We start from the raw sequence: 22,557 nt of genomic DNA on the forward strand, positions 1-22,557 counted from the left end.
GTACTGTGAGGATAACTGGTTTCTACAGCCATTTTTCTTGTAGCTGAGACCATGATTCTCCTGTCTTAAAAAGTAAATATGACAAATAGCAAACATACCTTTATAAATAATACTCTTTGCTCAAAAAATATATTCTGGACCAAATAAATAAGATTTCCAGCATGTACAAGTATGACAACACCAGGGTGACCCTAATAAAAAGGAATCAGGGAAATGATTTTTTGATTTTTCTATAGTTTTGAATGAGTAAATTATATGAATACATGCACCAAAATATATTTTCCTTTATTCTTGTAATTGAGAGCTTGCAACATTTCCTTTTTTGTACAAAAATGGATGCAACTATAACACAGTATGATTATATCTCCTGTAGCAGCTTCTTTCCTAATCCTCTTCCAAATCCCTTGCATACAAATTCTGACAATCCTGACATTAGGATTATTCGTGAAGTAAAACATAAGCTATAATCTTTTTGAAGCTGCCTGCCACTCAGAATTATGGCTGAGTATCTGAGCATATCCACATTGCAGGGACCCACTGGGGCTCATCCTGTGCACGATGGACTGCAGATAGCAGCTGCGCAGATGCTTCTTGTAAATTGTCATTCACAATCACTTGATCAAAAAACTGACCAAACTGATCTTCCATTTTCTTAGCAGAATCCTCCATCTCCTGTAAATCTTCTTCCTGTGACATACAATAAATGCATAAAGCTCTAGTATCGTGTAGATAAACATATTTGCAAGGCATCTGCAGAACACCTTGGGCCACATAAACAAGAGGCTCCAAGCCTCTGAAACAGTCAATTGCCGTATCTTTCCCAATGAATTATCTTGTGTTTCAGCATGTTCCATTTGCTCCCAAAAGCACCATGTTCTTATATTTTTATTTTCCCAACTTTCATGTTTCTTCATCATTGCAATTATGATTTATTTCCATATGCAGTTATACACTTTCTCCAATATTTTAAGATCCTAAACTGGATTATTTTCATGGAAACAGTGGTGACAAATGCACTAGATGCACTGTAAATACAAGCTATATATTTCCTACAAGATTTGTGTTTTATCTAAAGAACTCACTGTGGAATTGATATCAATACTGTAATACACTACACAGCATTACTATATATAACACACCAATATATTAAATATTTAAAACATGGAAAAAATATCTGATTACATCACTGAAATGAAGTACATTCCATCTACACAATTCAATGCAAACAGTAAATGTGTTGAGTCAAGTCTTGTTAAAAGTCAGTTAGTTAAAACAGAAAATACACCAAATAGTCTCCTTGTTTAAAGGCGTTTGATGCAAATGCCTCAATACCCTACATATGAATTACAACCCCTCTACTTCAAAGAGAATTTAGAGAAAAAGGCAAATAAAATGACAAAAAGAACTTAGATATGATCCTCAAGACACCTTTTTTTTTAAAAAAAAGATGTTACCTAACAACATAGTAGAATGCATTATGTTCTGAAGTGTAATAAATTGTGTCTCTTCCATTTCCAAATCTCACCTTGAATTTCATGTTCACATAATAATCTGTAATGATCCTGGCATTTTTACGAGTTTGCCTCATGCAGCTTATGCTGGATGGCTTGATGAATATAATATATGGCTTCAATTCATGAGTCCGGGCTATTTGGATGCCCTGCAAATTAAGAATAAAAATAAGTTAAAGTATTTCAAGTGTATTCATCCCAGCTTTATTCCCCAAAAAAGCCAATTGTTTACAATGCACTATTATCTCCAGACCTAGCAGTAAGCTTTTCCATGAACACCTACTTTAAAATGACCTCACTAATAATCCCTGGAGCAGACATTATTAAGCAACTGTAGAATACTGGTCATTTAATTCTGCTTGGTAACCTTATTAGGAGATGCTTTCAATGCCTATGAGTGTCTGGACATTGTCACTAACAAATCAACAACATTAAAGAGGAATCTGACTTTTTTTTTCCCCTTTAAAATACCGGGTAGCTACCTGTAAGAAAGTACACCTTTACTCCATAGAAGAAGAAAATATCCTGCTTTTGGTAATCTCTGTGCTGTGTAACATTCCCTGATGCTAGCAAGCATTTTTAAACTACTCCACTGCAAGCAGTGGAAGGAACTGAAATAAAGAAAAAAGAAAAAAAGAAAAATTGCAGCACGTAAACTTGGCCAACCTGTCAGATTTAAAATACAAGTAGGCAAGTACACAGTAATTCTCCTACCTCCTGGTAGTTACTAAAGAATAGTTATGTGCCATTGCTTCATATCCTTACTAAATCTTGCCCAAAGTCATACCCTAAAAACTGATAGTGGCACATACGTTCAAGCAACAAGATGACTTCTCTCCCTTCTCCTCCCCCTTGTTTACGGGAACTGCAGCAGAAGAAACCTATGGACAGTTTAAGAGTTAAAATGAAGACTGAAGTGAGGCCTCATCTGCCCCTGTAGCCATGTGGATTTTGAATAATACCCCCAGAAGTGATGTAACTTAACTTTTATTTAGAATAACACAAACTACTGCTAACCTAAGGCTCTGACTAGCTCTGTGTAAGTAGAGGGAAGTCTCTAGAAGTGAGTGAGTTGTGGTTCTCTTTACATTCAGTTATAAGTGATGCTCAAACCCAGCAGCCTAAACAGCTCCTAAGTACTAAACATAAAAATAACAGATATGTTTAAAGCTGCGTCCAGCAAAATCCTACAAGTCTTATGCCCCTTCTCAAACAGTTAACATCTGCAAACTGTGGTCCTTAGACGAATTGTAGTCTACGGAGCAAGCATTCCCTTGAAGTTCTTGTACAGCTATTTGGTTACATGGACCAGCAGCTTACTCACAGCTGTTAAGTTACTTCTAAAGAGAAAGAAATGCATGATATAATTCCCTATTTTCGCTTAAGTTGTTGCTTTTGCTAAAGGGTGTTTGGAGATTGCTAATGGAAGCACAGAGCTCTTAACTAACAGACCTTGGAGAAACAAGAAATACCATGCAAGAGCTTCCACATGAATGAATAATCCTTGCTGTAAGCAAGTATGAAAACTTTTCTGCATCACTCCAAATGATAATGCAGCTGTTGACTTGGAAACAAATAAACAAGAGAAGTAAGCAGATCTGTATGTACCTGTCGCTGTAGTATTTTTTCCCCACCATTAAGACCCATGCAAAGAATGATCTACTATTAACGAGCACCATAAGCTAACATGAAATACAAGACAAACCATCTAAGAGTGTTCCAGTAGCTCAAGAGTGTATATAAAATTATTTTTTCCTTCCAGGAGATACCAGTTGTAGATTCCCTGCCCCTTTACAACTCACCTGTGGTTCTAAATCTATTACACAGATCTTCCCTTCATCAAGGACTGTTCGCACTGCATCAACACTGGTACCATACAGGTACCCTTTGTATTCCCCATATTCCAGCATCCTGCAACAGCGGCGAGGAAGAAGGAAAATGAAAGAGTGCTTGAGTCTGAAAAAGGTTCTATTTAAGGTTAAAACATTCAGATCTAATCCGCTGATCAAGAGTGAATAATGATAAAATGTAAGGAACATTGCTGAACAACCTCCACCCTTGCTCTTGCTTGCTACACTGGGCACAAAATCAGGACTATTACAGCTAATCTGAACATCTCAAAGCATGCATTTCTCTACTTATTTTGCTATTACAAATGATGTGTTCAGAGGTTGTGATTCTAGTATAAAAGGCTTTACAATGGTACAGTACTAATAACTTCATAAATGGGAAGATCTCAAAGCACTTTGCACAGCTAAAGAACTGTAGCTTCTGGTGCTAAGTTGGTCTGTCTTAGTATAGAGACCGTTGAAGCATACAAAGGAGCAGACAGTTCTGAAAGTTTGGCCCTTACAGTTCAGGTGCTTATATGAAGATGTCATGACTGCAAAGGTTCTGCAGTGGAGATGTATGTAAGGAACAGGCCTGAACTCTTTCGTTTTAGAAAGCACTCCAGTTCTAAGAAGGGCTAGACTCCTAACTTACAAATGACATCACATGAGCTCAGCAGTGGAGATCACACTTTTAGAAGGATTCCAAAATTGATTATAGAGGAGTTTATTTGCAACTGCTTGAAGAGTTTGAGACAATGGGCTCAAGTAATTTGACCAAAATTTACACCAAACATACAGCAAGCATACAGAGAGGAGCGCAGACCCAAGCCCTAACTACAAAACCATCTTTCCTTGGAGCATATTATAGTTTAAATAACAAGAGTGTAATTTATCTTAGTTACCTGTGGCTGTACACCATGTTTTCAAAAGTTTCTTTTGATACATAGTGATATTCACGACCATTCATTTCATAACTCTTCTGAACACGAGTGGTGTCTGAAAGTAGAGATGGGATGGAAATCAATTGCAAGTAAGTTCTTGTAATATTATAAGTGAAAATGTGACAGCCTTCTTGAAGACATAACAATATTTACATAAGTAATAAAATTAGTTGTTTTCATTTTTTAGTCTAGAGTAAAAACATTGTCTGCTACTGGTTGCCCAATAGTAAGTGCTTGAATGGAAGGAGAGTGTTTTAATCTGAATATCAGCGACTCAAACCAATCAAGAACTGCTTTTGAACTGGTACACACAATTGCTTTTCCTCTTGAAGTAAAGCTAACTCAAGTTCATTCTGAAACATTCTGCCAGCCTTCCCACATTTACAGTTTACTCATTTTTTAGATCCTAAGCATAATAGAATTCCTAAATTTTCCACGAGATTCAGATTCATATATTGCATGATTGGTTTTCCAAATGGAGAACAAAATAACCGCAAGTAGAGACCGTTTCTATGATTATATCAGAAATTAAGCTGTGTCTAAGTCTCATTCAAGACCAGAATGCTAATAAGGAAACCTGCAAAGCCTATTAAGCATCAACTTCAGATGCCTTCATTCTCATATCCGATCACTTGAATACTATGAACTTACATAGTTCATAGCCTAAGAAATATTCTTATTTCTTAATCTAGAAAAAGCTCATGTCATGATTAAACAAAACCACACAGATTTACTGCTATGTAAAGTTCTAATGGTTTCAGGAGCTGAAACTTGAAAGTATCTTTGACTGATTTGCCAAAATGAAGAGAAAGGTAGTATTTTAAACTACTTAAACCCTTATAAAACCAAGCAACTCTGGCTTGCAGTAAAAACCAATCATGCAGCAAAGAGCGTATGAATACTCAACAACAAGAGATAGTACCTGACATTTCCTAATCACCACTTTTGGAAGGGGATGGGGGGAAGAGGAAGAATGCTACATACGAGGTACAGCACTTTGAAACTCTCGTGGGTTACTTGAGATAAGCCTTCGCCGTAGCTCATTCACACCCACTCCTGCAGGACCTGAATAGTTGAAAAAACAACTAATATTACTGACAGAGGCAACTTTGGCATGCACAACTCCCATTTTCCAACACTTTACCCACACAAGTGAATTGGTAAATACAATAAACTCATGGTTTTAGTAGACAATGCCCTACCACCAGCATAGAAATCAGATAGCTACTTCCGTTGCTGGATTCCTTCACAAGTAATCACTCCACAGTTTAATCCTGTGGACTTAAAGATCCTGAAAAATGTACCAGAAGTGACTGAACCATCTTGATGGATCATGGCACAAATCAGTTCCCAGCAATAGTCACTCCCATGAGGCAACTCAGCAGTACCATTTTAAAGTAAAACATTACCAAAACTTCTAGACTTAGAAAGGACAAGCAATTTGCCTTTACTAAATCTGCTTCGTTAGAACACAGAACAATGCAGAAACACAGATTCCTTTCTCAGTCACTATGATTAAAGACTACTTAAGAGACTGTAGTCTGTTTAATACAATATTTACTATAGCAAACATTATTAAAGGCTTTGTTTTCTAAGCTTTCCCTTCCACCCATGACTGAGATTTTTTCCAGTCAAGACTTTTCTAGTATTCTTCTTTGTACTGCCATATTCAAGTATTTTAAATTCTGTTTGTGGAAATGCCTCCACATTTTCCTAGTGAATTACACGTTTTCTCATCACTTTTTTTTGTATCAGTCCCAACTGAATATAAAACTAAACCGCTTCTCTAATAAAATGCATTTTTAACAAGAATTCATGACTGCATGACTACTGCTAAAGACTTCTTTTTTAAAAAAGGAAAAAAAAAACATTCCCTGTTTCAAGGAAACATGATGCATATATTAGACTTTAAAATCAACAGTGAGGTCAAGTTACAATCATACTTGAAATGTTGCTTTCAGAGCTACCTACACACTAGCCACTACCTGTTGCAATCAGCAGCAGGAAATCTCAATGGATTCAGACCAAGACTGTTTCCTCCCCTCCATTACAGGCTGTGAAATTTGCATCAGAAAGTAATTACAGCTTACCCACTAGTACAATTAGTCTGTTCCGGTCTGCTAGATGCCGCTGGTACCTAACCACCTCCTCATATGGAGCTGCAAGAGTGCTGTAACAGCTGCGGGGGCACCGAGCATAGCATGACTGCTGGTTGTTCCGGGATTTCCTTCGACACAGGCGCATACTTCTGCGGAATCCAGCTGTAAGAAACAAAGGCATTAGCACCAAAAACCGCAACTGAAATGCAAGCAGCTAGTTCTGTAGCCTAGAGTGTCTTCTTCTAAGCTAAACATATGATGCATTTTTGAGGTGTTTTTTAAACATTCATTTGACTGCTGTACTTAGTATATCAACTTGATCAAACCTCTGAGCATTAGAAGACAGCTAGAAATGAAGTCAAGTCTCATTGAAAGCTACCTGAAAATTAGCCCAGAATTGAAGACCCCAAAAAGATGCCCAAAACAAGCCCAATGAGAAGTTTATAGCCATATAAAGCATCACTAGGAACAGACCAATTGTGCATTTTTTTTGGTGGTGGTGGTTGGTGGTTTTTTTTTTTTTGAAGGTGTAGCTGTTACACTCTGCTAAAACAAATCTGGAATATTTGCTCCAGCCTACGGAATGAATCTCAGTATTTTACAGTGATCAATATGGTTTAGTAACAAGGACAAGTTTGTTGCTTCACCTTACCATCCAATTCTGAAAACCTCACTTTTAGGTCTACTTTTCTAATGAAAGCACTCAATTATTCTTGATGTATGACAGACAACAGAACATTATGCTCTAATATAGAGAATCTTGAAATCAGCGAAGTCTAGCGGCCAGTCAAATAAAATGGTGATGGCCAGGTCTCTGTAGAAATCTAACGTGGAGAGGCTCAAATGGAGAGAACAAGTATTAGTATAAGGCAAATGACTTCCTGAGGTCTGGAAAACAGAGCAAGTAGAATTCAATTCAGTAAGTCTTTAGGTGAAGCGAAGAAACTTGAAGAAATTTAATTGAAACTTCACACAAACATTTAATCTAAATCAAGCCCCAAACACCTTACTTATCTTTAGTCACTGCATACCAATAAAGACGCGTTGACCAAATTCACCAAATTCTTCCTCTTCTAGAACAAGAAAAAAATCTCATGAAGGTAAAAGGAGAGTGAAAGTTTAAGAGCTAAATGGCTAGCAATTATTTCTGATCCCACATGAGAAGTCTTGCAGTAAACATAAGCCAGTGCTATGATTAATCTAATTTTAAAAGCACAATGCTCCATAATATGAAATATTCAAATGTGACCAATATTTCTATAAGAGAAAATGTTAGCTTAGAAAGTCATGTTGTTTTTAAGTTAGATCTGGAACTTGACGTTTTATTTGTTCAATTTCTAAGATACCTAGATACCAGACAATGTTTCTAAATACTTCAAGTACAGCGAGAACTCTGCATAATTTAAACTTTGCTGATTAAACCTAGCTTAGAAGAATTCTTTAGTTATAACGTTAAAATAACCAACAATTCAATAGCTTAAAACAAGAAATAAAAAATAAATACACAAGTCAATTTCTCTGCCCAATAGCATATTTGGAAAATGCAATACACATCTGCTCAGATCATTCAGGTAGAACAAAGACAATTTATTTTTTTAAACATCTTTATCTGTACACCTCAATGTCACAGAAAATTTATTTCCTCCAATTTCTTTTGCCCCCATTCTCACAATGTTTCTTGTAATAATGTAACCACTCTGGTAAGCCTTCTGAATCTTGACATGCATTTTAAAGTGAAATTTCTTCTACGAAGCTCAAAAATATCAATTTCCCAGTAAATCGATGCTCTAGCACAATACTCTAAAAGCAATTTTATCAATGTGATTTGAAGGCAACTAAAAAAAATGGTGATGGTATTTACATTTCTCTTCAAAAAGGACTCCCAATTTTCCCTAATTGTGCATATAGTTATCCAAGCTTTGTATTGCCTTTATTTAGGCCTTGCTAAATCAAGAATGAGATACAGAAGACGTAAGCATAGGCCTTTTTTTTTTTTTTAATCTTCATTTATTTTGAGCTACTATTCACATCTTTTTATGGACTTCTGCTTTATCTACCCTCTGTTCTATGGTATAGAGTGCAGCACGGAGTCCTACAGTGAACAGGCAAATCAGCTATCAGATATCGTAAGTGGAGTGTAGTTCCTGGTAATGCAATAAACTCTGATAAATTCTAAAAGCCTACTGCTTACAAGAAATAGGGAGGAAAGAAAAGTAAAGTGTTACCTTCTTTAAGCTCCTCTGAGCGTTCAAACAAAGACAGACATAGAACAATTAGTAAAGACTGTTTTCTCAAAATTAAGATAAAGTAACCTACCAGCATGACCCAAAACTTTTAGGAAATTTGGGAAAAGGTTATTGCAGGCTTTAAATCCAAAAAGCACCCAACGAAGCATGAAGCATGAATATTCAGTTCCCAGAAGACGACATTCAGCTACAGTGCCTACTTCAGTAATGGTACTTGCAAAATATCTCAAAGGTGTCCAGCTACTTGTTAAAGTAAAATGAAGGATAGAAAATATTTGTGATTTTATTCCTCTGTCTAGACACAGCAGAGAGCTGACTCAGCAGTGAGTACTGAATAGGATTTGCAAGTGTAATCCCCAAATGCAATTACCACTAATGTCCTAGTCTGAAAACAAAACAAAAAAACGTCTTGTAGATCTGCTGGTTCTGTGTTAAAAGCTTTGGGCACTGCTTGAGGGGTGGAAGAAAATCAACCATCTGTGACAGGAGAAGATCCTACTGGCAAGTCAAATGGATTAGCAGCAGGAAAGGTAAGGCGGAAACATTTTGCCCACAAGATCGCCAAATAACTCAAGCAAGAAGTTTAGCAGTAGTAGATTTATTTTAGTGGAAAACTTATTTATTTCAGAAGATTTAAGTTTCGCAGAACTCTGAATATGCAGTAAATATATAGCTTCTCCCTACAAGAACCAGCTTGGTTAAAAAACACCACTGATGGACTGTATGTCTTATGCATAAAGCATTCATTTCATAAAACCATTTTGTTTCTTGCATGCCAAACATGCATGCAATCAACAATTCAGAACAGCTTTCTTCTCTACTACATCAACAGCTCCTACAGGCACTGTGGAGTCAGACCTTCTGTCACACTCAGTAAATCCCATTATCTTTTCTGACATCAATGCAGCCCCTGCTGTCGCAGCTTGCTCAGGTATAACTGATTAAGATTTGATACACATATCTGTTACTGATGCATAAGAAACACTCAATTGCATTGCCTCTGTGGGATAACAGAATAAAAACTTTACTGCTAAGGTAATCTGAGAGGAAGAAAAGACTAAAGCCAACAGGATTTTACAGAATGGCCTTTCAAGCCAGAATGGCTTTTAAAACTACAACAGTATTCTTGTTTTTGTCCTCTGCTTGTTTGGTTTTTGTTGGTTTTGTTTTTAATCCACTTGCTTTTCTGTGGACACACTTCTCACAGCAAAACAATAGCAAGGAATTCGGTTAGGCCAGAGGAACTTACCAGACTCAAAAGTTTCTTCATCTTTTTAGAAATCCAGATAGCAAAGATATTAAAAATAAATTTTAAAAAATAAATATTTTCCTCCTATAGAACTTCATAATCAGAAAATAATTTTTCAGGCTCCTATCAGTCTGTCTCAAACACAGTTTTCCCCATTTCCTTCTACACTGAGGTTGCTAAAGTGCAGCTTGCCATTCCTGAATTAACAGTCTGGTCTCTCTCCACAGTCTGCCTTCTGGAAATCTGTTCAGAAACTGAAAACATTTATTCTCCAATAGCATAACATGCAGTAAGCAGATGGGTGTAGGAATCAGAAGACTCTTCATACAGAGTCCATTTTGTGCGTGTGTGTGTGACTGCAAATCCACAGTATCTACTTCCATGTGAGACAGACACTTTCATATCCCCTGCACAACACCAAAGGGGACTCAGGCTCATATCTGAGCCTACAGTTAAGGATGTGACTGTGACCGCATCCTTACCCTCCAGTTAAGGATGTGAGGGGACTGAGGCCACCATGTTCAAGGCACTCCCACCATGTATGCAAAATCTGACACTGGAAGGCACGAGGCAGCTGATGGCAGTGGATCTCAATGGATTTAGGTACCCACATGCCCTTATAAACGTATTACTTGGGGGCGATATCTCAGATTTTCAAAGTTGCATTAACATGATAAAAGTCATATGCTGGCAGTTTTTCAAGCCTCCTAATCCAATCCAAGTATAGACCGTACCAATTGCTTCAGAAAACTACAAGAAGTTCTGCAGCAGGTACTTACAGGATCACATCCCAACTTTCTGAAATGCTTCCTAAAGTGGCATATCTCCTTCCTCCTCTTCTTGAAGTAAGTACTATTTACATAAATAACTATTCTTGCTCAGTTCCTAAAACTGTATTCACCTCAGATCAGATTCTGGACAATCAATTGTGTGGGTACTCAAAGATTAAATAATCTCTAGCACGAAATCTAGAATAGACAAAAATTATGTTAACATTACACAGTTCAAACCTGAATCAAACAAGCTGGATCTTAGATATGTTTTTTGGGTGGTCCCTCATTTCAGCACAATACCTCACTGTAAGCAGTCATTCACTGTACACCAGCAGTGCAGAAAGCCCATTTTAATACACTATCATGTTTCCAAAGTAAAAAAAATAAAAAATAAAAATTCTACAACTAAGTTCACTTGGAGAATGATTCTCTTTACCTGGGAAACAAAACTACACTTTGATTAGCTACTACTTTGAAGCAAACAGAATCATCTCAAGTGAATTCAGTTACCTGTTTCCACACACTTCTCATCAATCTGCATGTCATCCTCTGCAGATCAACACAAGAAGAAAAAGTTATGTGAATCAGAAAAAAAACGTGGAGGAAATAAAATCCTTACAGATCTTACAAGACTGAACTCAGACATCAGAAAGAAAAGATATGAAGCTCAGATCAGTTTTAGGCATCTTCGTGGACTTCAAGCACTGCAACTCCAACATCACCATCTTTAGTGCGCAAAAGACTGCTCTTAAACTAGTGCTTTGAAGCGTTTATGACCAAGAGGTGAAATGTCTGATTTTAATTGTTTTTGAAGTAGTAAGAGTTTTAACATGGCTGTTGCTCTATTCATCCTATATAAATCTATATATTAAATATTATAATGACAGAACAATTTCCACTCACTCTATTCTCTCATAGCCTGCGTGTACACCTTTCTAGTATGTTTTGCTCAATAAAATGGTTTTATTTGGTTGATCTTTAGTTATTTTCAAATGGAAAAAGAAAGAAAATATCAATTCAGCTCCCTCTCCATGCCCAGACTACATCAATTCATGTCCCTGAAATCTAACGTCAAGGTTTGGGCAATCTCATGGGCTCACAATACTGTACTGTTTGGGTGTTCTTTTCTTGTATGCCCCTGCAGACAGGCCCAACAGCAGCTATTTTCCAGTTTCAGGGCATCTGTCAACCATATTCCTCCAGTCTCAATAAACTCAATAAACCTAAGCATTTGCCCAAAGGTATCCTTTAAAGAAATACTCTTGGAGTTGCTCAGGTGAGCTGCTGAAGATGGGAGAGAGTGGGGAAAGCAGTAGTTCTTTCCTTAAAGCACCCCATCCAAAATCTCAGTTACCTACCAGATAATGCACAGCTTAATTTTCCACTATTAGAAAATGTAGGCTTCTACTATTTCAAGCAAACAAAAGACTTGCACACAAAACAGGACCTAAGCAAATACATGCAAAAGAAACTCAAACTGCCTTATTTCTGGCAACTTTTTAAAAAGCTAAGAAAAAAAGCTACGTTGATTCTAGGTACAGACATGCAGTGTAGCCCAGGAACCATCTCCTACCTTCTTCCACAGTGCTTACTGCCCAGTGTATCACATCCATTGAAGCAGTTAAAATGCAATAAAATTATTGTGAAAGAGAGCTCTAACAAAGTAATCACGTGTGATAAGAATCCTACACAACGAAAAACACTTAATCTGAGAGTTATCACAACAGGAAAAATGATAATTTTATGCAGGTATAAAGAAATAGTGGAAAAAGTGGTGAGAAAAAACAGGATGAACATTCTTTGTTGGGGAGTAAGTACCAATTTACAGAAAGTTAAATGATAATTGGCAGAGGATAATGTTTCTGGATTGTCACCACAAGTAAACCCACAGGCAGTATAGCTTATCTTACACTGAGGAAAAAAAAGTTCTATCTTTCTCTCAATACTGTTATGTCGAAGAAATTTTCTAAACATACTGCAAAGCATCTTGCAGTGCAGAACTGTTTTATGTGTCTCTGGAAAGTCACTAGGCTAGTACCTTTGTCACTTCAGACTTCCTCGCACCCAATTCTATGGACACAGAGAGCTCCTAGCTCTTACATATTTCAGAAGGAAGTTAATTCTTCGCTTCTCTCAGACACGTCCCAAGTACACTGGAGATGACCACCAGCACCAGTCTGCCATGTAATCTATCATTTAGTAGGTATTTTCAAGGGAATACTCTAAACACCCTTGTGAAGTGTCTCCAGAAACAATGTCTTTTAATTAAACCAAATTTGTATTGGTATATAATATATAATTTGTATTATACTGCTTATATTGCAGTATTCAGGGAAGTAGAAACAAGACTTCTTCCTACTCTACCATTCCAATAACTTTTTACTCACACATTGATGATTTGAGACAGAGGTGGGGCTGGAAAGGTTGAGACCACCAGAATTCTCGCTGCTTCCTGCGAAGAAATAAATTTAGCACAGTTTGAAAAAAAAAGAAATAATCTGTCCACAAGGGCATTATGCTCCAATCAGATTCACTGACTATGTATAATATCAATCAGTACAGAGCTGGTAGAAGACACCAAGAACGGAAATATTAACAATGTTTTAGTCCATTGCAGAGTGCTCAAAAATAGCAGACACGCTACCATAACCACCTAAAGGCAATTTCCAAATCAGCAGCCCCGAAGTATTTTCAATTAACATGTAAGGACAGGCACATTAGCCATACTGTTCTACAGACTTGTAGAAATTAGAAGAGAGCCTTCTGCTTCCAGCCTCAATCACAGTTCGGTGTGATTTCAACTTCCATTATAAAAATTTCAGCCACATTTATATGTAGCATAAATCAAAGCTTATCATATGGCCCTGCTTGAGCAAGGGGATTGGACAATATGACCTCCAGAGGTCCCTCCCAACCTTAACTATTCTGTGATTCTGTGATCAGAAGACCTTGCGTGGCCCTGTATTTTCCTGAGGGTAACATAGATGGGACATGGTAAGAGGATCGAACAAGTGTGCTACAGCAGTTTAACTTCTGTTTACAGTGGATGCTTTCAGAAACAAACAGTAGGATATTTATGCAGAAAACAGGCAAGGAATCCTTGTTTCTCCTCAAGCATTCCCTCACCCCTCCCCAACCTCCTTTTCATCTGGTCATATGAGTTTTGACCAATGCTGAAGAAGTTACTCGTGCCTCAATTCTTTCATTTACATTTTAATTTTCAAGATAAAACTATGCTCCTATACCATACATTTTAATATCCCACACTACTCCCCACAGCTTTTTTTTTTTTTTCTTTCAAATCATTAATGATGGTCCTAAACAGTCAGGGCCCTTAATTTCAGTTCAACTTTCAGATGCTACGCTCCACTAGACGGCTTTACAACTAGCAAAAAGACTATACAACTGCTGTGGACTTCTTAGACTTGGATTTCAGATGAAACAGGTATTTTCAAAAGCATGTTCTCACACAGGTACTCTTAAGGAAGGAGCAAGAAGACCAGTAAAAAGAAGGATGCTTGCCCTACCACCGAATCCTACTGCTATGACTGGTAAAAGTTGAATAGTAGCAAATAGTAGCAAAAGCTGAATAACTGGATTATTTTTGGACTGGAAAGCAGACAAATTAAGGCTTCTTTACCTTTTAAGAAGATGATTTGAGGGTATAAGTCCAGCACAGGCACTGAGATCTGAAACTTTCCTGGCCTGCCACCAGAGAGCATCATTCTGGTCCACAATCTGAAGTATTTCACCCTTCTTAAAAGGCAAACCTGCATCAGCACACGGTATGGCAGGATCTTGCACTGGACAGTAATCTGCCATTGCTCGCACATATAGCTGGCAAACAAACAAAAAAACCACAACATGGTACAACATGAGCTTTATAATCACAAAGCCAGGTGTGGCTGCTACTTAAGTCAATTAATGATGAAGTCATGTTCAAAAAAAAAGATCAAGCTTCCTATCTATTCACTGGGTAAAGGGGGGCAAAGAAAGAAGCATTGTAAATCACAAAAATTCACCTTTATTCTCTAGATGACTCCAAAACTGTCTTTACCTCTAACACAACTATATTTCAGCTTACTATATTAACTGCTTCAGCAACAGCATATTGACATCAGATGAGAGGCAGCCACTAAGGCAAGTAACACTTTAAGGACTGTGGTAAACTTGTAAGGAATGCCATGTCTTTATATACCAAGGCATCACACCCCTATGCAGATACTATTGTTGCGACTGCTTACATTAACAACCTGGAAAAAAGTGCATCTTACTGTTGTTTGGTTGCTGACAGGACGATCAGAAACTGGAATCAACTTGAACATAATTGTCCCCTGAGACAAGGCCTAAACGATAAAAGAAAGGAATAAAATATAGTATTACTGGTATTCAACATAACCAATTTTCGTCAGCACAAACTTAACACTGCATGGCTTTGTGGTTACTATATATAATGGCTATATTACAGCTGGAATTAGGCAGACTGTTAATATGACACCACTTTTTTTTATATATTTTTTTTAAGTAGAATCAAGAAGGAAACTTCAAAATCCTTCTGAAAAATTTTAATTCTGTGAAATCAGTGTGTGGTGTGGTTTTTTTTTCCATACATGTGTAGTTTCTTTAAGCCTGAATTTGCACAAGACATTCTAATTTCATGAGCAGCTGTGAACTTCATCCACAGCAAAGAAACAATCTGAATTTTCTGTTATAAATTTCAGACTGGGCAAGGGAGGTGGAGGGTGCAGACAGGTAGGGAAGAAGAACAGCATACGGTTACTCCTCAAGTAGAAAATAATTCAATAGATTCAATACCAGAATATTAATAACTTGCTCAGGCTCAAGTCCTTCAACAGGAACTCCATTTACTTCCACGAGTTTGTCTCCAGCATACAACAACCCTACAGGGAAAACAAGGATGAAAGCAGCAGCAGAAACATTTAAATAAAGCTTTATTTCCTAAAATCATTTCTGAACATCTTCCACCTAAACCCATTACACTAATAAACCATGAGACTTGGAAACAGACCTTTAGAAATTCCCTATCACTTGGGTGCAGAGGGAGCCCTTGGGACCCCTTTAAATCTTTCATAAAGCCTCCACAAGATTGTTTACTTTTACTGAACAATTAATGTCAATTATAATAACTTAAATATTAATCCAGCTAGAAACACACTCAACTATTGCCTACCGTTTCTGTGTAGAGAAGAAAACAGAAGCCAGACAACACCAACAGAAACATTATAATGATTGCAATTCAATTTTATTTCCGATGTTTTACATTTTAGTTCCATTTCCGAAGGAACATGGAACACATGCAATTCTAGGATGACTAAGTAGTAATGTTTCCAAGGAAACTCCATTAAGTTTGCTTAGCAACTAATGCTACCAAAATGTTTAGTTGACTAGCGTAAAGAAGTATTACTACGTATTCCTTAGAGCCCTTTATCTTATGGAAGGATGTATCTGTAGTCTGTGATTTTATTTCTCCATTAGGGAATGAGCTGCCAGTATTCATATTACAACACAGTTCTGGTTATTAACAATCAACCTCATGACAGATTTATGTATTCTTTCTGCCAACATCTGGATAACGAAAAGCTGTATTTGTACCTCAACTCTCAAAATATATCATGTTCATATGAAAATGAAAGCAGAATCAAACCCACTACAACATATCACTGCTTACACAGTGCTGTCCAGTGTACGTATCTCCTTGCTCATCACACAAGATGAATTGTAGAAGCAAAGCTATTTATTTCAAAATATCTTATTTCAAGTTTAATTTTGTATTATCTTGCTTCAAATTATACATACCACTTCTGTCTGCTAGCCCACCATGGATCACACGGGCAACTGTTATGTCACCCGTTATCTCATGGCGCTTAATGGTGGCACCCTGGCAAATAAAGAAAAAAACACTGAAGAATCTTTAAGTTTCCTTTCAAATCATAAGCCTGATCTCCTTTGCAATGACAAAAAGGCATTGAAAGATGCATCTTTTAAACACAACACACAGATCTAGCAAGAACGTATCAATAGTAGTACTATTGCACTGTACTAAGTCGTTCAACATCCTGAAGTCCCATCATGCTAAAATAACCACAATGACCAACTGTGAGAAATCTTTACCTCAAATATTATACCTATCTTTTCCTAAAGCAGATTAGTCAAACTATACAATGTTCTCAGCCTATAAGCACAAATGAACCTTTCTGAGTTTTTCTTCCTTTCCTTCCTTCCTATTTTGGCCAAGGGAATAGCTCTCGGTCCTATTCGCATTTTGAATTTCCCAAGATAAAAACATCTGCCAGATGTTCAGAGCCTGACTGGACAAGGCTCTGAACAACAAGCTCTAGTTGTGCCTGCATTGATCAGGAATAGTTAGATGGTCTCCTAATGCACTTTCCAACCTCAACAATTCTTGTGATTCTCTGATTCTCTAAGAACTAGACAAGTATGCATACAATCTAATCTCTGTAATGTTCCTAGGAAAAAAAAAAAAAAAAAAAAAACAATATGCACATGATGCATTATGCAATACTCAAGTAAGATTAAGTATTTTGACAGACATCAGAAAACTCCCTACCAGAGGCTGGTTATTTTTCACTAAGCAGACAATCCTCATGGCTTCCTCATTTTCAGGTACGTTGTCTGGCAGTGGTGGAAGTGTTGGTTCAAAATCTTTCTGGGCCACAGTATCATGAGCAGATAGCATGGCCTGTTACAAACAAAAACAAACAAACAAACCCATCAACAAAGATCAGACAATAAAATAGATTTTTAACTGTGACAGGTCAGGAAACAGAAATCAGAGACTAAGTTCTCAAGTAGACATAAGTCCTTTTCACACCTTGATGACAACTTCTTTCCGCTTGGAAATTTAAACTGTGAAAGAAAGTTTTAAGAACAGTTCCTCTCTTTACTTCCTCTAGAAAACTTACAAAAGATGAAACATTTCTATTTGGAGCTCTAGGGTAAGAACACAAGTTACACACCACATAAACTTTGGTTTTGTAGGTCTGTATCAACTGCTCAGAATTTAACTTTGTAAGAAACATCTCTCTCAAATGTAGTCCCTAATAAAATGCAGCACACTGCAGATGCAGGTACTTCAGATACAGTCCTCATCTCAATTCTCAACTAGGTTAGCTCACGACTAAGGAAACTAAGCCTCTTCTGGGTCCTTGGCCAGTTTCCATGAGCAGCTGTCCATCTGTTCTCATTCCCATTCCAGATACCTCTATGAGACAACTCTTTCTTTTCTTAAGCAGCACTTGCCCTTAAGTGTGGGGTTTGCAGTAGTCGTCTTAGCTCTTTGATCTCTCCAGACTGAGGGGCTTCACGTAGCAACTCCACCACCTGATAACATAAGAGAATAAGCACAGAGACTGGTTATGCAGGACAATAAAGTATTTTAAGATCTGCATATTATATGACTAAAGAGCAGATATATAATGCTCTAGAATTAGACCATATTACCATAGTTGCACATTACTCAAGGCAGGCATAGTTTAGTTCAGGCACAGTGCCACGTGCTCTAAATTAGCTTTTTATATGCCTCAACTGATATCATCAGTGTCAGTTTCTCCACTTGATCATTAACTCTCATTAATTCAGAAATTTAGTAGTTAATTATTAATTAGAAGAAATACAAAAATATACTTGTCAGGGCTCATGCAGTCTAGCAGTGACAGCTGTATTTATTTCTTATCCCTCTCAACACAGGGACAGTTACCAACTGTTGAACATGTGAAGAGAGAATCTTTCCAGTTTATATACTGTACTCACACCTGAGACAAAATAAATATTAAACACAGTTATTTGCAGCTAAGTAAAACAATACACTGTGTACATAGTCTTACCTCACGATTCAATGCACGCGCCTGCAGCGTGACAGGCATGGGCCTTTTTCCAAGGTAGTTTTGGAGGCATTCGTAAATCTGTTGCATGCCATGATAGACAAGACAATGCAATGATGACATGATCTGTTCTCTTGACTACATAGATACATACACAACACGCAAAGGATAGTATTGCATTTCCAGGAGTTTCTCAACACAACTAGAGCCACAGATCTCAATCTTTATTGGATCTTATTATCTTCTGATCTCAATCTTTAACGTCTAAGGGATCTGGAATTGATTCTATAATTAATGGTCTTTCCATATTATCATCCAGCTAGCCAGGTATGCTGCAGTTTTTAATTTTCCAATGAGAAAATCTGATTACACAGGACAGTGGCATGACAGCATCGATTCTTTGAGTTGTGGCTTACTTTCTTTCCCAAGTCGTGGGGCCTGATTAACAAAGTAAAATTTAACTTAAAATAAATTGCATTATTTAGAATAGCCATACAAGCATTATTATCCATTGGATTTTTTTTCTTTGTTAAAATGTAAAGATTTTTTAAAGCCTTCTTAGAACAAAAAAATTGTATAGAATTTGTCTTATAAAGAGATGTTGCTGTTTCAGACAGAAGCACCCCTCAAAATTCTGCTCTGTAACAACGTGCAATGTTCAACTGAACACAAGATCAGTGTGGCCAAAATCAAATGGTGCAATTTCACAAACATCCATGCCAAGAAATGGGAAACAATGCCACAGATTTAAGAGCACAAAAAGACAGCTGAACAGTGCTGTGCTCAACCTCTGTTTCCACACCCACAGCCTTAGTGCAGACATGTCAAGTAAGGACTTTAGTGTCTAGGACGTTACAAAAGAGAAAACATTTTTTTTTATCCTTAAAGCAAAAGGGGTTTTGTTCACCTTGACTGCTGCTGCTAGTCCCAAGATTATGACTAGTAGCAGTTAGTGTAATTAAATTTTTATTGTTCAGACATGGCAAAATAAAATAGCTATTCCCTAGACACCGCTCCCCAAGAAACCTTCACCCTCATAGCTGAATATTATTTTACCTTTAAAAGTGCTTGCAGCCAGTGAGATCTGAGCAGGTCATATAACATGCCAACACCATTGACATCTCTTTTACAGAGCAAACTCAGTTCTTGTAGCACTAGGGTCAGAACATGAGACAAACCTGAGTCCAAGAAACAGAAAAGCGCAACACATTTCAGTACAAATAGATCAACCAAAGCCAATCAGTGACCCAGACCTCCAAAAAGCAACTTGCCTCAGTTTATACTTTCAAGAAATATATACTGATTTTCTGTCTGCTCTACTTGTTCCTTGCAATCAACTCTGTTGTATAAGAGATTTTTTCTATTATGTTATTCGTTAGGGTTTGGTCAATACCAACAATTTTAAAGTGACCTGTGAGAAAAAACGCATGGGGAATCCCATATGTATCAGAAGTTTGAGTTCAAACTCAGACCTCCTACTGAGAAGAGGCAGGCATAAAAAATTGCCTTGTTCATTTTATAGGCTTCTCTTTTAGATGACCCACTGTTCAAGCCAGGGACCACGTCTTTCTTCATGTTTGAGAAGTACAGACATTCTGGAGGTCATCACTAATAAAATGCATCATCCCATTAAATATATACTGCTGCCAGACACTCAGAACACTTCCCAGGAAATAGGAAGAGCTGTTCTTACTGTTCAAAAGTAGCATTTGATCTGTTAGGAACAGTATTCTAGTACAGTGGGGGGGTGGGGGAAAAGACAGCGTTCTTCTAAAATCTCAAGGAACCGAAGGTAAGATGTGACAAATAGATGAGATTTTATGCAAAACCAGGTCTAGATACCGAACAGATTTTAGTGAGTGCATGGAATTTACTTTAATCTCACCAATAAGACTGTAACTAGAAGCTTTACTTTTTTTTTTTAATATAAAAAAGCAACATTAAACATAGCATTTTTTAACAAGCAATACCATAATACAGGAAAGATGTTGAAATAGAAGCTACTAGCATCTTGATTTTAATTAAATCAAAATAAAAAATATTTCTTAAAACTACAGCTCATCCAGCAGACTCACAATGACCAAGCACTCTCTGATGCACATAGCATAATCAGCTGCCATTATCCAGTCACCACAGCAAACCTGAACACAGAAACCAGCTCTTCTCTACTTATTTCTCTCCTGAGAACAATTTTTACAGCCACTGACAGCTGTTTCCTTTATCAACTCTAGACTGTGATGCTACCAACACTTGTGTTGGATCTGTCTTCAAATTTAATTTAATTATGCAAACATTTATACAGGTGCTTCCTTGCTAAGTTTCTGCAGATAGGACTTCTACCTCTATCATTAGGCAGAACTGTTGAATATCCAAACTTTGAAGCCTGGGAAAGTACCTCATTATCAATTATCTGTTTCTGGAAAGCAGACATCTAAGCACTTACATAAATAATGATTAAGATCCATGAACTCTGTGAACCCTGACTGTAAGCCCCATAGGAAAGTATCTCCCACAACACAGTTAACTTTAAAAAGATTCTCTTCTATAGGCAATTCCTACTGCCTAGTAGGATGTTAGCTTTAGTTGAAATACTTGAAGACCTTTTTCCTCATTACTGGTTACCTCTACTTGAGGACTTGCACCACCTAAACATCTCCGAGAATGCTATCCCTATACAAAGTGGTCAAATAGACTGGTACATTCAATACAGAAACAAATCTTTGAAATATAGAGAATCGTTTCCTTCATCAAAAAAAACCTCTTGCAGTTATTAGTAACTCTTGATACAGCTGCAGAGACCCTTGACTTCATAAGCCAGAAACAAATGCCAGGTATTCTCTTCTGACACTATAAATTAACTGCCTACCACCATTACAGATTAAGAATCATTCCCATTACTAGGTAATAAAATTTCTAGATATGTTCATCTCTCACATGACTCACATGAGAGTCACATGTACACAGAATAAAACTTTTAGCCAGTTTTCCTTCTCCTGGAAAAAGAGATGCAAGAGTTGTAAGTACCATTATCTTGACTGCAGACTGCCGGCACCTCCATCTTCTTCATTCCAGGAGATTCCATCCACTTGTTTAGAGCGCAGCATTCACACCAAGTAGGTTTCACAAAGATAGATGCTGAACTAGGGAAAAGAATATGTTCATATCAGAAAACCATCAGGTATTTTAAATTGATAAGGAAGTAGAATAAAAAAGAGTGGGGACAATCATTCTTATTTGAAGGGCGCAACTGGTTGCAAGCACAAACTGAAGGCATGAGCCCCAAGTGTAAATTCAGTTACCCACTAGCAACCAAAACCCAAGACAACTACAAAATTACCATTTTACTTCTTCGAATTGCCATTATTTTAGACTACTTAATGCAGCAAGCTAAACTGTTCTGTGTATCTTTTGTTCCCCAGCTTTACGTACACCATGGGAAGTTATCTTTTTCTCCCCTAGAATTTTAAAGCTTGTTTGACACAATACAAAATGCTTTACACAACTTTGAAAAGAATCATATTCAAAGCAAAATTAAATATAATTATTCTCATTGATACAATACTAAAATGTAAGGATTCTGTGAGTTTCTGTTGAATTTTCATTGAGCAAAGGCACAGTTTTGTAAAGAAAGGAACCCTGTTTCAATCACTTAAATTTTAAGGTCTTTGGAAGTATTTGTTTTACAAAGATTTCATATTTTCCTTTTTATTACCTCAAAGTGAATTGAAAAATAAACAAAAACCCAAAACCAAACATCCACACCTTACCTCAATTGTATCATCATCTGCCTTGGGCATTTATAGTTGCCTGCTACTTTCAGAGAGAGAAGTTATTTGCTAATCTAATACAACTCCTACATCATCTTTCATTATAAAAAACAGCATAAACTACTTTATAATTTTTTCTTTAAATTTTAACATAAGATTTTTAATTTTGTTTTTAAGAAGTAATACAGAACCTCGTGTTAAATTCAGCATGGCTTGTATATGAAATCATTTCCACATGTAAGAAGTAAGACTTGCAAAACTTCTTCCAGCTCCCTTC

At 37.0% G+C, this 22,557-nt stretch overlaps 1 protein-coding gene across 1 annotated transcript; it reads right to left on the reverse strand.

The window, feature by feature from the left end:
* Positions 1-264: 264 nt before the first annotated feature.
* MPP4 (membrane palmitoylated protein 4) lies at positions 265-21,726 on the reverse strand. The gene is made up of 21 exons (XM_040561444.1): positions 21,538-21,726; positions 19,570-19,691; positions 18,517-18,594; positions 17,933-18,013; positions 17,241-17,372; positions 16,469-16,550; positions 15,467-15,552; positions 14,926-14,997; positions 14,292-14,488; positions 13,039-13,103; positions 12,225-12,242; positions 11,162-11,200; positions 9,879-9,899; positions 8,609-8,623; positions 7,415-7,456; positions 6,375-6,545; positions 5,269-5,349; positions 4,246-4,339; positions 3,314-3,422; positions 1,526-1,660; positions 265-687 (listed from the first exon to the last, which is right to left on the reverse strand). The coding sequence occupies exons 1-21, from the start codon at positions 21,593-21,595 to the stop codon at positions 496-498; spliced, it is 1,890 nt and encodes a 629-aa protein (XP_040417378.1). The 5' UTR covers positions 21,596-21,726; the 3' UTR covers positions 265-495.
* Positions 21,727-22,557: the final 831 nt, after the last annotated feature.

This window comes from Cygnus olor, chromosome 6 (assembly GCF_009769625.2).
Source record: "Cygnus olor isolate bCygOlo1 chromosome 6, bCygOlo1.pri.v2, whole genome shotgun sequence".
NCBI classification, from domain to species: Eukaryota; Metazoa; Chordata; class Aves; order Anseriformes; family Anatidae; genus Cygnus; species Cygnus olor.